This window comes from Stegostoma tigrinum, chromosome 23 (assembly GCF_030684315.1).
Source record: "Stegostoma tigrinum isolate sSteTig4 chromosome 23, sSteTig4.hap1, whole genome shotgun sequence".
NCBI lineage: Eukaryota > Metazoa > Chordata > Chondrichthyes > Orectolobiformes > Stegostomatidae > Stegostoma > Stegostoma tigrinum.
Genome location: NC_081376.1, coordinates 25382428 through 25398291, shown reverse-complemented (window position 1 = coordinate 25398291; position 15864 = coordinate 25382428). Strand labels below are relative to the sequence as shown.

The window sequence follows — 15864 nt, the reverse complement described above, 5'->3', positions numbered from 1 at the left end:
GCAGCATCCATACCATCAGTTTCTGAGGTCACCGGACCCGACACGTTAACTCTGATTTTTTTCTTCACAGATGCTTGCAGACCTGCTGAGCTTTTCCAGCAACTCCTCTGATCGCATCAGCTCGGCTGAATAAGTTTGTTGCCGTATAAACTACATTTCCCAGGATGCAGCAAGAACAGACGGACCAAGAGGTGGATTGGTTGTTCCCAGGTCACATGGGAAAGAGGCTTCTGCTCATTAATTGGTCTCGACGAGGGGTCTCTGATGGCAATCCAGTGGGAGGAGCCAATAGGCGGCCCGTATATGCAGGGGCGGAGCTAACGGGTCGGAGCCGCCACAAAAGGATCAGAGGCGGCCGCGCGCCCCTAAAAAAGAAGCGAGGCGGAGGACAGAGAATCTTTGAATCTTACCAACCAGAGCTAGCCCACCGAAACCGGGGTGGGGATCCTGCCACCGAGATACCATCCCTGGGATCATGATGAAGTTTCGGTTCCGACGGCCGGGCAACGACCCGCAGCGGGAGAAACTAAAACTGGAGCTTTTCGCCTTCAATAAGGTGGGTGCGTGGGTGAGGGGAGGGGAGGGGAGGCCAAGGGCCTGGGGGTTGGGGAGGATAAGGGTGGTGGGGGATAGGGTATAGTGGAGGGTGGGGAGGGAGGAAGGAGGGACGGTCGAAGGGGGATGGGGTGTAGAGGAGGGGGCGTGGGTAAGTGGGAGATGAAACTATATTTTAACCTTTGGGTGACAGAGCCAGTAATCCAGAGGTCTGAACTAGTGACCTAAAGATTTGTTCAAATCTCAGCATAATAGCCGGCGACTTTAAATTCTCAACTGATGCTAGTGCTGGCAATGATAGCCATAAAGCGAGTAATTAATGTAACAACTGATGCTCACTTTCGGGGAGGAGCCTGCCATCAATTGCCATGTACAGGTATAGGCTCACTGTTAACTTGTTCAACAAATGGTCTATCAAGCCACCTGCTTGTAATTCTGAAGACAGTTCATCATTGCTACTTTTTCAAAGGCCATGAGCCATGGACAGTAAATGTTGGTCTGGTCTCTGATGCCCACACTGTGCCAATGCAACTAATTCTTGCCAGTGACCCTCAAAGAGGGTCTCGTGTTCCTCTGCACCTATCTTCTGATTAATTTTGCCTTACAGGTGTTTCACCTCAACCTTGGCTTTAACTTCAGTGCTTCTTTTTTAAAAAGTCAGGTTATTAATTTTGGTTATTGTGAGATGCCTGGCAAGGCTCCTTACGTAAAGGAAAGGAGAGAACTGCAGTGAGATCATGTGTCCTGAGAGCTGGTTTTAGAGTGGCAGTGATTTATTGGCCTTTGCATTGCTTGACAAGCTTGATTGTGACATGCTTAATTAATTTTGTGGTGGTACTTTAAGCAATAACTATCTATATTAGCACACTTTGGTAATGTCCAACTTGAACTGTAAATTGAAGAGTAAAGTCACAGATTTCATTTCAGCATTGAATGCTTGGATGCCTCTAACAAAGTTCAGAATTGGAGCACTTAACAAATGTGACCAGAAACTATGTACTTTCCAAAACAATGGCATTTCTTCACTGGATGGGCATTGGATGTCCCAAGCTTTAGAGCACACTTGTCATGTAGCCCTGAATCTTGGGGTGGGGGGGAAGCCAGTTTGTGCAACATTTGATTGAGGGCACCTCTTTGCACTGGAACATCACTTTGGGCAAACCAACAATACCTTTCACTGTGGTGCTGGCCTTCCAGGTGCAGAGATTTATCTCTGAGCCTTCCAAAGTACAGCCCATAGCGCAGGAAATGCTTCATCGCTGTGCTGCATCAGGACCATCCTCGACTATAATACCACATTGCTGCCAGACCTTCTATGCATAGGCATGTTCCAGAAGGGGTGCCAGCTTAACGACAGTGTGCAGTGCTGCAAAGTCCAGATGTGTGTAAAAGTTGTGTCGGGCTGCACCTGGTGTTTGTGCACAGAAGGCTTTAGCACAGTTTAGAAAGCATTTTGTGCTATTGCACATGTCTTTTCACCATCCCACTTCCAAATCTCTCTTGTAAATGTTGTTCTCACAGCAGACATACTTTGCAAGATGAGATAGCAAGAACTGTAGATGCTGGCGTCAGATAAATGTGGAGCTGGAGGAGCACATCAGGCCAGGCATCATCAGAGGAACAGGAAAGTTCATGTTTCTGGTCAGGACCCTTCTTCAGAAATGGGAGGACGTGAGCTGGAAAATAAACAGGAGAGGTGGGGCTGGTGAAGGTATGTGGGATGGTGTTGAGTGAATGCAGGTAGGGAGTGGTGGGCATTGGTCAGTGGGATGGTTGGGGTAGATAGGTGGGAGATAAGACAGACAGGTTGTGTGACATCAAGGAGATGGGGATGAGGGCAGGGGTGGGGAGATTTTAAAACTGCTAAATTACATATTTGGGCCATGGGGCTGTAGGTTTGTGAGGTGGAATGTGAAGTGTTGTCTGCCAGGTTCCAGGCGTTGTCATTGTAGCACTGGAGGAGGCCTGGGATGGTCATGTCACCCAGGGTGTGGAAGTGGGAGTTAACAGTTGGCAACTGGAAGGTGATATTGTTTGTTGAGTGAAGGGAGCAGATGCCCTATGAAACAGTCTCCAAGTCTTGCTTGGCCTTGCTGATGTAGAGAAGGCCACATTGGGAGCTGTGGATACAGTAGACCAAGTTGGCATGTGCAGGTGATCCCCTGTTGGATATGAAAGGTTTGTTCAGGCCCTTGGAGTGCTATGAGAATAAGGGGATTCTGTCTTTATTTTCATTGGAGCCATGAGGATGAGGGGGCAGGACTGTGGGAAACAGAAGATGTGGTTGAGGTAACAAAGTGTGGAGCTGGATGAACACAGCAGGCCAAGCAGCATCTCAGGAGCACAAAAGCTGATGTTTCTGGCCTAGACCTAGAAGGGCCTAGGCCCGAAAGGTCAGCTTTTGTGCTCCTTAGATGCTGCTTGGCCTGCTGTGTTCATCCAGCTTCACACTTTGCACCTTGGATTCTCCAGCATCTGCAGTTCTCATTATCACTGATACAATGTGGTTGAGGTCATTTTTCTTCACTGAAGGAGGAAGTTACAGCCCTAATGTCAAAGGAAATCATAACACTTTTCAAGATGTTTGCTCACTCCTGTGTTTTGACACTGGCTACTTTTCATGCAGGAGCTCTGACTGTGATTCTCAGTTGACCTGTTTAGCTGTTAAGAACCCCTACAGTGTGAAAACAGGCCCTTTGACCCAGTAAGTCCACACTGACCCTTGGTGCATCCCACTCAGACCCATCCCTCTTTACCCACCTAATCGACAGACCCCTGAACACTGAGCAATTTAGCTTAGCCAATCCACCTAACCTGCACATTTTTGGACTGTGGGAGCAAACCGGAGTACCCAGAGGAAACCCATGCAGACATGGGGAGAATGTGCAAACTCCACACGCAGTCGCCCGAGGGTGGAATTGAACCCGGGTCTCCGGTATTGTGAGGCAGCAGTGCTAACCACTGAGCTACCATGTCACCCTGAAGGGGCACGGCGATGGGTTCAAACTACTAGTTCAGGGTGCAGTAGATTAAGGTCGGAAATCAAAGAAATAAATTGTATGAAAAATGATACAGCATTGTAAGATTTGGGCTTTAAAGACCTAAATAGTTTGAAAAGAGCAAAACAGACTTTTGAGGCCTTGTAAAAGGCTGAGATGAAGAAGGCAAATGCATTAATGTTGTCCTTCATCACAAAATAACTGTCTTAAAGTTGCTTTACAACCACAGAATGAAATGCTCCTCTGTGAGCAAACAGTGTTGTTTAAACGTGTTTAACCTTTTCCTTGTTGAAAGATGACAGCTTAGAAGTGAGCTCAATACATTGACATTTTTACCATAAAATAAATATTAAATTTCATTGACCTTTCAGTCTCTATTTCCCAGATTCTGGCCCCTTGCACGTCCCTAATGGCAATTGTTTGGTTATCTGTGACTCCAGGTGACGGAGTCCTAAGCTTTCAACTCCCAATATTCAACACCTTTTTCCAAGATATTTCTTCCCACTTGCCATTCAAGCAATGTTTTTAGGTCATCTGTCCAAAGGTTTCCTCAATGATTCAGTAGCAAAACTTGTTTAATGCTCCTCTGAAGCACCTTAGGGTGCTTAATTTCTAGCTTCTATCCTAACATAAAGTATGTAGTTGCTATACAGATTATTGTAAGACATTTCTGTTATATTGAACAAATCAATGCACTTTTCCTTCCTTTTAGACAGTGGAACATGGATTTCCAAACCAGCCAAGCTCCTTAGCCCATGATCCAAAGTTGCGGCTCATGGCCATTGCGACCAAATCAGGAGCTGTGAAAATGTATCCTTTTTAAATCAAAAATTGCTTTTGATGTTGATCAGCATGAAGGTAAACTTGAACACTTATTGAAAAGCTTCGTGAAGCAGCAGATATTTGTGTTAATTAGAAATGCAGTCAGCTTTATCGGCCAGGGTAGCCACATAACCAGCTGGGAAGCGTGTGGTGATCTGGATTGCTACATGTCATCAGGCTTTTTCTTGTGGGAGTGACAGAATTTAGAATTTGGACCTAACTTTAAAGTATTTTTGTTTCCATTTCATTAGATTTACAAAAGATTAAATCACAGGAAAGTTAGTGCTTTCCCAAAATGGGGTTGGAATTTGGTAACCAAGTTTTTTTGAAAAGATGTTTTAGTACTTGCGTTTGTCATTGCATTTGAGAGAGCCCATTGTGTAGTCAGACTCTTTGCTCATTGTGGTCAGTAACTTGCAGCAGTTAAGTTTTGTTGGATGCCTTTAAAGTATGTTTCTGCCTTCTCCAAAATATTGTTAAAGGGTAGATTAGAAGTGAGATGGATGAGTTTAAGTTCAGTTATCCTAGTTATTAGATGATGACATGACTAGCTAATACAGCTTCCTGTGGAATTTGATTGCTGCTTTCTTTTTTCAATGTGCACTGTTATTAGTGCAAACTTAAATCAGGCAAGGTTATTCTGGATGTGCCAGAATGTTGTGATTTTGAAAGCATTTGGTGACTGGGGAGATGATTGCTTACAGATGGGATTCAGCCCTTGGCTTTAAAGCAGTTCTTTTCTTTCCATTTCCCATGGAAACAAGAGATAGTATGCACTCTCTGATGGCTGCTGGTAGTAAATGTGACTTGGAGAGAATCTTGAACATGTGGCCAGCGACATTTCAGTCAGTCATTGCCATGGTAACTAACCAAAGCACAGTAAGCATCGAGAGAAGAATGCCAGCCGTGTTTAACATGGGAGATGAATTGCAAATATTAATGTTATCTGGGACAGTCTGGCTTGCTGGTGAATTGAGTGGATAGAAATGTCTGAGTGCTAATAGAGTTTGCTGCATGTGTACTCTTCTGAGTATTGTGATTTAATGTGGTCACTGATTTTGCTCTTGCTGAAGTGTTATTGATGCATGTAAATTGTAAACATCCTGTTTAAGTAAATTAAAACTATTGCACATGTCTGAGACAACTTGAATTTACTTCCTCCAATAATTTTTGTTTAATTTCATTATTGGCTTATTTTTAACTATTGATAAACCATTGAAGGAGATTTTTGACTCTTAAGTGCAAAAATGCAGCACGTATGCAAAATCCACATCAGGTCAGTTCTGACAAATGTCCCTTCAAGTACAACCTGGCTGCAGATCAGAATACTCTCTGCAAGCAAGTTAAGAGGAAGACCACTCAAATTGTAATGTTCAAGGAGATGTATTGGCATTTCTGTCTCATCACTGCGTTGCTGAAATCCTATTGTCAGTGTTACTATGTATTTTAAATGGACTGTGAAACGTGCAGTTTTCAAAGCAGCAAGCACAGTAAACTTAGTTGTCATGCATGACATCCAAAGATGAACCTTCCAGCATCCACTTTGTTGATTAGCAAGACTGCATTAATTGTTTTCAATGTTAGCATCACCTAGATAATAAATAAAACTAAGCCCAAAAGCTTTGTGCTAACTTGATCAAATAAATGAGAGAGATGTCTGAGTGTGCAGCAGGAACAATTAGTTAAGTCTCCCAAAATTGGCCTGAGATTTACTAGGATGCTTAGCTTTGAATAACAAAGGCTCTAGACTACGATGGGAGGCTACTCAAATGTGGTGAATATTTGCCTACTTCCATCTCATATAACTTGGCAGTCCTCTTACTACGTTTTACAGATGTAGTTGATTGAATTTGATTCATGGATTGTGAAATGTAAAGGTGATTCGTTTTCAAAATTTTAGAATATGGATTCAAGACTGTATGAATTGATGTTGGTCTCCCAGCAATAAGAATGCAGCTTGGATCCTATTTGTCCGTCTGGAAACTTTGATACCATGACAGTTACGTGCTTGCCAAGCTGATTTCTCTAAATTCTAACTTCTGTTATATATTCATAATTTGCAAGATTTATCTGAACATAACTGGTGCGGCAACATAGTGGTTTTGTTGCATGAGTTAAACAATAACTGCCATGGCAGAAGTTTAAAAATCGGTTAACTTAAAATGTCTTCAATGAAATCAGTACTGGTGGCCATGAAACCTCAAGATTACCATTCTGCATGCCCTTTATTTTGGGAAGGAAGCCTCCAATCTTCACTCACTTTGACAGACATGCAATTTAACCTCACAGCAACATGGTTGACACTTGATGCTTTCTGATGTTGCTGATCTATTTTCTGATGAAGGGTCTAGGCCCGAAACGTGAGCTTTTGTACTCCTAAGATGCTGCTTGGCCTGCTGTGTTCATCCAGCTCCACACCTTGTTATCTCGGATTCTCCAGCATCTACAGTTCCCATTATCTCTGAAACCACTTGGTTTGTTTACCCTGAGCTTGGGAGAGCTTAATAGTGCCTCAGTTGCAAAATGGAAGTGACATTTAATTTTAGCACCTGTTGATCTGGTTAGATTGGCTCTTCCCCGACTGAAGAGCTTTTAAATGCAGAATGCCTGAGGGGAAAATTATTTGGTTTTGGATAGTTTAGGAATGGCATTACTGATCAATGAGCTGCCCAAAGAGGAGTCCCTTTGTTAATAGGAAGCTTGCGTCTGAGTATTGTATTGCATCGCATTAGGGTATGACTCAGAAGTTCAGTACAACACACTGGCTCTGTCTTGTTGGACAAAGGATGTACTAAGCAGCCTTTTTAACAAGTTTGCAGTCTTTCTGTTTTGTCATGGCCTTCAATCTTTTGCCTGTTTCTGACCTTGGTGAAATTGATTTGTTAGCTTTTTTGTTTTGTGACATTTGGTTTCTTGGAACCTATCCACCACCCCCCTCCCCCACCTCAGATAATTTGCACTAATTTCTGAAATAACTCCACAAAGCCAGTATCCCACCACCAAGGCTGACTTTATTTACACAGGGTGTTCTTGACACTGATACAGCTTCCCCTGGACTAACTGAGTGAACAGAATTTCTGTCGCTCCTGTTGATATCTCAGTCAGGCCTCCCTGATTAGGGGTGTTAATCTGGTCCAATCAGGAAACTTGTATTCTGAAGTCTACCTGGCTAAAATGAGAGAACAGTAGGTACTGGAAACTTGAAACAAACAGTGCTGAAGTAACTCACTTGGTCAAGCAGTATCTGCAGAGGGGGGAAATGAATGAGGTTTTGAGTCCAATGAATTAGGTTTTGAAGTCAGTCTCTGGATACAAAATGTTACTTGACTTTCCCTGTACAGATGCCCCCAGACCTGTTGAGTTTTGACTGCACTTAATTTCCATCAATTCTGTTTCATGTGTCACAAGGTTTGGTGCTGAGTCCACTGCTTTTATCATTCAGATAAATGATTTGGAAATGAATAAGAGGTACAGTTCATAAGTTTAAAAAGGAAAAGGTCAGAGGGATCTGGGTGAAATGCTGGAAGATGAGACCAGACCAGCTTAGCATATCTGATCATTGCAGATGAGTAGGACTGACAGCTCTGGTTCTGTGCTGTATAACTGTACTGCTGATTCTTAACTACCTTTTTTATGCAGTATTTCACAGGTTGCATGTACACGATCAATGTGTAGTTCTTCCTCTGGCTCACACTTTATGTACCCTCATGCTCTCTCTCGCATTCTTGCCCCCAAATATCCAAGGTGGATTTTCATCTCTATGGCCAACCAGGTCTCATTATGACACCTTCTGTTGGGTACCCTGGTTGGAATTTTTTATATTGTTTGCAAGTGAAGTGTGGCTTCTACATAAATGTAGCCATGGCTGATCATCCACAATCAGTATCCTGTTCCTGCCTTATCCCCATAACCCTTGATTCCACTATCTTTAAGAGCTCTATCCATCTTTCTTGAAAGTATTCAGAGAGTTGGCCTCCACTGCCTTCTGGGGCAGAGCATTCCATATATCCACCACTCTCTGGGTGAAGAAGTTTTTCCTCCACTCTGTTCTAAATGGCCTACCCCTTATTTTTAAACTGTGTCCTCTGGTTCTGGACTCACCTATCAGCGGAAACATGCTTCCTGCCTCCAGAGTGTCCAATCCTTAATAATCTTATGTTTCAATCAGATCCCCTCTCACCCTTCTAAACTCGAGTATACAAGCCCAGTCGCTCCAATCTTTCAAAATATGTTAGTCCTGCCATTCCAGGAGTTGACCTCATGAACCTACACAGCACTCCCTCAATAGCAAGAAGTCCTTTCTCAAATTTGGAGACCAAAACTGCACACAATACTCCAGGTGTGGTCTCACCAGGGCCCTGTACAGCTGCAGAAGGACCTCTTTGCTCCTGTAGTCAATTCCTCCTGTTATGAAGGCCAGCATGCTATTAGCTTTCTTCACTGCCTGCTGTACCTGCATGCTTGCTTTCATTTGTTATTCAATAAGTAGTTAACCAAGTTCACTTGGAGCTTGACTTCTATTGTCAGCGGGATTAATATTCAGCAAAGTGCATGTTCTTTTATGTGAACGTTTTCTTAGGAAGTTAGACTGCCTTAGTGGCATAATTACCTTGCCAGTTGTAGGACTTCATCAGCTTTTGACTTGTAAGTGACCTGAGTTTTGTTTCCAGAACTAGTCAATGCACATGCCAGAACACAGTTGCCATGTCTCTTGTCCATTTGATCTCATGGACATGCTTATAACTTGTGGGTGAGTGGTTGAAAGTGATAAATGTTGTTGAGTGCTGAGGTATGATGCTTCAGGCACAGCCACTAGAAGCCTGATTTGTGAGCCCTGTGTTCTAACTTCAGTGTTGTTGAAGCATTATCCAAAGCTTGATCAGCTTAAATTTTATCCTAAGCCCTGGATATGCTGCAATGCTGAATTGGGATGGATGACTAAATGCTTGCCCTATCGTGTTTTTGTTTTAAGCGTCTTCAATGCTGAGCAAGTAAGATAGAGGTGTAGAGATTTTGGGAAAGAATTCCAGAGCTTGGGTCCAAGGACCCTGCAGGTGTGGCTACTAGCGGTGGGATAATTCCTAAATATTGGTTGTGCAAGAGACTGAAGTTCAGGGAGTGTGATACAGAAGGATGACTGTACAAGGGGTTTGAGAATTGACAATGTTACAATTGTGGCATGTGCTGTTGGGAGCTAAAGTAACTCAGCAAGCTTGATAGGTGATGGATGAACTGGCTTGGTCCAAGTTGTCATGGGCAGAAGACTTTTGGCTGACCAAAATTTGAAACCTGGGAGGATCCTCAGGAATGCATTGCAACAGTAATGTTTAATGGTAATGATATGGAAAATTGTTTTCAGCTAGAGATGAACTGGAATTGGGGACAACTTGGGTAATACAAAAATGGAAATGAAGGTATCACTATGTTTGGAAACTGGTTTGATCAAATATGACACCAATTGCAAATGGTCTGGTTCAAGGTCAGATAGTTGACAGATGAAGCTGGGTGTCCAGGAACTGAGTTTAGGCCTGAAGAAAAAGCTCTCGTCTTACCATAGTTCAGGTGAGGAGTCCACATTCTTGACCTTTGACATTTTTCTGATGCTGATGTGTTTTAGCTATCCTCCTGGACAGCAGTCTTCTACAATGAACTGCAGTTTTGTTATCTTGTTTAATATTCCAAACAAAGTGATCTGTTCTAAAATAAATTCTCTCCAAATCTGTTTGGAGTGGATTTGCCTTGAGCCAACTGCATTCTGTTCTTTCATTCTTGTTAAACTGTGGTTGAAATTAACATGTGGAAAGGTGACTTAAACAGATGAACACAGTGCAGAGAAATGCCTAACCAATGCCTCTGGACATTTCAGTCCCTGAATACAAATTAACAGTTTTATTTGCATGTTGCAGTGCTGTGGTGACAATGTGAATATGCAGAGGCAGATGCTGCTGCTGCCTTTTTGTATCTATATACTGGAGGGAGTGCCATAAGTTTGGACTGTTCCAGAGTATGGTTCAAAAAACAACTTTTTTTGTTCTTCCATCCTCTTTCTTTCTTCCCCCCCCCCCCCCCCCCCCACCAAAAGAAAAGAAACTGGAAGCATTCATCAGTGTTCTTTGTAGGAGCTGGGATATAATGGGACTGTTAGTGGTAAGCAGATTCATTTTCGGTTCAGTTCAATGTAAGGAGGAGGATGTCAGTTCATTGCGTTGCGGGTTTGATGTTGCTCTTGTTTTGAAACTTATTTTCAGTCTGTCTTTGGATGATAAACACAAGTCAGATTCTTTCAGCATTTGTGCCTTTTGGTATAGCAGGTATTTTTGGCCTTTTATTTCTAAATAAGGTGTGAAGTGGACTAACTCATGAATTTGTTCTATTGAGGAAATTTGGAGTGGAGCATACTGCTGTAATTGATTAAATCAGTAGAAGAATATCTTTGCCTTTTTAGTAAAAACCAAATGTGAAAGAGCTCTCAGCAGAACCATTTCACAAAAAGGCACCTTTTGAAGCAGTCTCCATGGTTTCTGACTAGAAATCTGACTGAGGATAGTGTTTTTGACCATATGCAGCAGAGGGATTGTTGAGACTAGCTGAGTTTAACCAACTTGCACAGTATCAGTGTGTTTTAGGCTTGTTGGTGAGGCATATGGGTATGAGTAAACTGTCTGTACTGATGCTTTGGAGTTTGCAGTAGAGGCATATTGATCCTGCATGAACAATGGATTCTTGTGCTGCACAGAAACTAAGTTAAATTATGCCTCCTTTTCCAATTAAAATCAAGTAACCTGGCCTAAGTATAGTATTGCCTGTTGCAGCTGTTCACCGTTGCTACTTATTGATTTGATGCTTCAAATCCTTTGTCCCGGCCCCTCTTTTGTTAATCACATGGGATGTGGGTGTCACTAGCTGACTGGGCTAGCATTTGTTGTCTGTCTTTAGTTGCTGTTGTGAAGATGATCGTGAACTGCTGCAGTTAATGTGTTGTAGATTGACTGACTGTCAATGCTCTTCTGGAGGGAATTCCAAGATTTGATCCAGCCATTTCTAAGCCAGGATAGTGAGTGGCTTGGAGGGGAACTTGCATGCAATGATGTTCTGATGTAGTTGCTGCCTTCTCTTCAGATGGAGGTGGCCATAGTTTTGGAAGGTGCTGTCAAATGAATTTTGATTTTCTGCACTGCATCTTGCAGATGATAAACTGTTAGAGCATTGGTGGTGAAGTGGGTAGATGCTTAGCATTGCATCCACAATCAAGTGGGCTGCTTTGTCCTGAATGGTGCCAAGATTCTTTGGAGCTGCTGCCATCCAGGCCAATAGTGTTCCATCACAGCTGACTTGTGTGTTGCAGAGGACTTTTGGGGAGTTACTTGATTTTGGGAAGTGAGAGATTTGCTGCAGTACTTGTAGCCACTTTCTATTTGTATGGCAAATGCAGGCATGTTTCTGGTCAACAGTGATCCCTAGGATGTTGAAAGTGGATGATTTAAGTCATGCTAATATCACTGAATTTCAGGAGATGATGGTTTTTTATTGGAGGTGGTCATTGGCGGGCATTTGAGTGGCGCAAGTGTTACATGTCATTTCTCAGGCCAATTCCCAATTGGAATTGTTGCTTTTTTTTGCTATTTGTGGAATTGTACTTTATCATCCTGAAATGACTGAAGTTTGAGTTCTAGACTGTTCCATAATTTGACGTCATTCCTTTTTGTCTTTGACAAAATGTTACAATTTCCTGAGTTGCCAGAATACTTCAATCCAGTCTATCATTTAGCAGAAACAAAAACAGTTGCTAGAACAGCTCAGCAGTCTGGCGGCATCTGCGGAGGAGGGAAAAAAAGTTAATGTTTCGGGTCCAGTGACCCTTCCTCAGAGCTCACTGGACCCGAAACGTTAACTTTTCTCCTCTGCAGATGCTGCCAGACCGGAGTGTTTCCAGCAACTTTGTTTTTGTTCCTGATTTACAGCATCCAGTCTTTTTGGTTCCTATCATTTAGCAGCATCATCCAGCTGCTCCCAGCTTGTCATTGTCTTCCTGTTGAACAATCCTCATGGATTGGAAAGGAGCAAATATTAGCCCACATGAGAAACACAGGCTGAGGCATATATAGGGACTGCTAAGGAGGTACGAGTGCGCAGTATAGTAGGTTACATAACGTGACAGTTCAAGATTTGGTGGGGTGGGGGGAGGTAAGAGAGCATTGATTAAGGATAGATTAATAGACAGGAACAAATGGGTCACTTTCAGTTGTCAAGATGTAACTGGTTCTGCAAAGATCTGGGCTGAGACCCTGGACTCTTGATCTGTATTGTTTTAGACGGGTGGATAGAGTGGAAATGTCCCAGTTTGCTGATAATACAAAGCTTGCTGAGAAAGTAAGCTGTGAGGAAGATACAGAGGCTGCAAACACAAATCTGGATTAATGTATGAACAATAATGGTGATTTCTTTTAATAAAGTGGAAAGAATGAACTACTTGCTTTGTAAAAATGTTTTGAAAGTCAGAAGCCAATGAATTCCATTCAGATGGATTTGTACATAAATCATAAAGTTAACATGCAGGAAATGAGGAAGGTAAAGTGAGATAATAGAAGGATTTTCTACATCTGAGATGTAGGAGAGGTTCTGCATTTGGGAACCTAGGGACAGAAGATGTTTTATCTGGGTTGGCCTGTAAGGATAAGTGTCAAGAAAATACAAAAAATACGGCAACAAGCTCTCACAAGGATCACAGTTGTAGTAAAGAACAATATGTAGTTTCAGTAAAAGGATGTAAGCTGCTCATTAGAATGTTGCCTACCAGGAAGGCATTTTGTTTACTTTGGTGTGCTGACCAGCATACCATCTTTCCGTGCTTTTGCTGCCATTGAACTGGGAAATAGTTGGTGTTTGGGAAGTTGGATGATGTAGCTACTGCCATCAGTGAATTCCATCGGGTGCCGACTGTGCTTGATAGACATGTTTTTATAAAAATGACTAAGTGTGCCAAATCAATGGATTTGAATAAGTAGTGTATCTGTTGCCTATGATCAGCTAATTTTCTCAGCGATAAGCTCTGTTATCTGTTATAGTCTTCTCAAACCTAGCTGTTTATAGATGTTGCATTCAATCTTATCTATCAATGCAGTCCTCTACTCCCATCTCCCCTGTGCTTATTTCCCCCTTAAGTGCAACTATGCTAGTCATCTCAACCTCCCAAAGTAGCAAGATTACCTTAGAAACATAGAATTCCTACAGTGTAGATGGTGGCCAATGTAGCCTGTCAAGTCTCTCCAACCTTCTGACCATCCCAGACCACCCCCACTCCCCCAAATATATTCCCAGAACCCCACATTTACCATAGCTACATATCTAACCCACCTAGTCTTCACAATCTTAGAGTCTATAGAGCAAGTTAGAATGGCCAATCCATTGAGCCTTACCGCTTTTGGATTGTGGGAAGGAACGAGAGCAGTTGTCGGAAACCAGTGCAGACATGGGCAACATGCAAACTCCAGAGTGTCTCAAGGCTGGAATCAAACCTGGGTCCTTGACACAAGGCAGCAATGCTAATCACTGAGCCATTGCTGCATCTTCAGTCCTTTCTCTGAGTTTGAGGTTTTCTTGAATTGCCTATTGGATTGATTGCCAATCATCTTTTAGGCTCTTTCTGATCTCCTGGCTGATGGAAGTTTTTAATCTGCTCTGAGTTGCCTGATTTGTATGGATGTTGATTTGGGAGCAGGGACTTAAGATCATTCGCGCCACTTGATTGGCACTGCATCTGCTCCTTCCACCGCTGACCCCCGGCGGCAGCAGTGTATCCTGTATACAAGATGTACTGCAGAAATTCACCAAAGATCCTCAAACCCATGATCATTTCCATCCAGAAGGGCACGAATAGCAGCTATGTGGGAATACCACCACCTTCAAGTTCCCCTCCAAGCTACTTGCTATCCTGACTTGAAAAGATATCACCATTCCTACACTGTTTCTAGGTCACTGTCCTTGAGTTCTCTCTCCAGTGGCATTGTGGTTCAACCACATCGGGTGAGCTGAAGCTATTCAAGATGGCAGTTTGCCACCACCACCTTTATTGAGGGCAGTCGGGTGTGGGGAACTTTTTTGTTTTTGAGACAAAACTGCAGGGTTGGAATCCATGGTAGACAAACAAGTGGCTGGAAGAACACAGGCCAGGCAGCATCTGGAGGAAAGGAGCAGTCAATGTTTCAGGTATTGCCATTCAGGGCTGATGAAACATTGACTGTTTCTTTCCTCCAGATGCTGCCTCACCTGCTGTTGTCTTCCAGCCTCAAAGAAACAGAAGCCTACAGCACAGGAACAGGCCCTTTGGCCCTCCAAGCCTGCGCCGATCAAGATCCTCTGTGTCTAACCTGTCATCTATTTTCTACCGGTCTGTGTCCATTTGCTCCCTGTCCATCCATGTACCTGTCCAAATATATCTTAAAAGATGCTAATGTGTCTGTGTCTACCACCTCCGCTGGCAACGCGTTCCAGGCACCCACCACCCTCTGTGTAAAGAACTTACCACACATATCTCCCTTGAACTTTCCTCCTCTCACTTTCAACTCATGACCCCTAGTAATTGAGTCCCCCACTCTGGGGGGGGGGGGGGGGCGCATTGGTGGGAGCTTTTTGCTATTCACCCTGTCTATACCCCTCATGATTTTGTAGACCTCAATCAGGTCCCCCCTCAATCTCCGTCTTTCTAATGAAAATAATCCTAATCTACTCAACCTCTTTTCATAGCTAGCACCCTCCCTATCAGGCAACATCCTGGTGAACCTCCTCTGCACCCTCTCCAAAGCATCCACATCCTTTTGGTAATGTGGCGACCAGAACTGTACACAGTACTCCAAATGTGGCCGAACCAAAGTCCTACACAACTGCAACATGACCTGCCAACTCTTGTACTCAATACCCTGTCCAATGAAGGAAAGCATGCCATATGCCTCCTTGACCACCCTATTGACCTGCATTGTCACCTTCAGGGAACAATGGACCTGAACACCCTGATCTCTCTGTTCATCAATTTTCCCTAGGACTTTTCCATTTACTGTATAGTTCGCCCTTGAATTTGATCGTCCAAAATGCATCACCTTGCATTTGCCCGGATTGAACTCCATCTGCCATTTATCTGCTCAACTCTCCAATCTATCTATATTCTGCTGTAATTTCTGACTGTCCCTTCACTATCAGCTACTCCACCAATCTTAGTGTCATCAGCAAACTTGCTGATCAGACCACCTACATCTTCCTCCAGATCATTACATATATCACAAACCACAGTGGTCCCAGCACAGATCCCTGTGGAACACCACTGGTCACAGGTCTCCAATTTGAGAAACTCCCTTCTGCTGCTACCCTCTGTCTCCTGTTGCTCAGCCAGTTTTTTTATCCATCTGGCCAGCACACCCTGGACCCAATGTGACTTCACTTTCTCCATCAGCCTGCCATGGGGAACCTTATCAAACGCCTTACTTCAGTCCATGTA

At 43.3% G+C, this 15864-nt stretch overlaps 1 protein-coding gene across 2 annotated transcripts in view; it reads left to right on the top strand.

The window, feature by feature from the left end:
• The first annotated feature begins 304 nt into the window (after nt 1-304).
• Nucleotides 305-15864, top strand: part of llgl1 (LLGL scribble cell polarity complex component 1) — a 105794-nt gene continuing 90234 nt past the window's right edge. For both annotated transcript variants that reach the window (XM_048552495.2, XM_048552494.2), the window contains exons 1-2: nt 305-556; nt 4267-4364. In XM_048552495.2, the coding sequence (XP_048408452.2) occupies nt 476-556; nt 4267-4364 (179 nt within the window). In that variant the 5' untranslated portion in view covers nt 305-475. The remainder of the gene's footprint in view (nt 557-4266; nt 4365-15864) is intronic.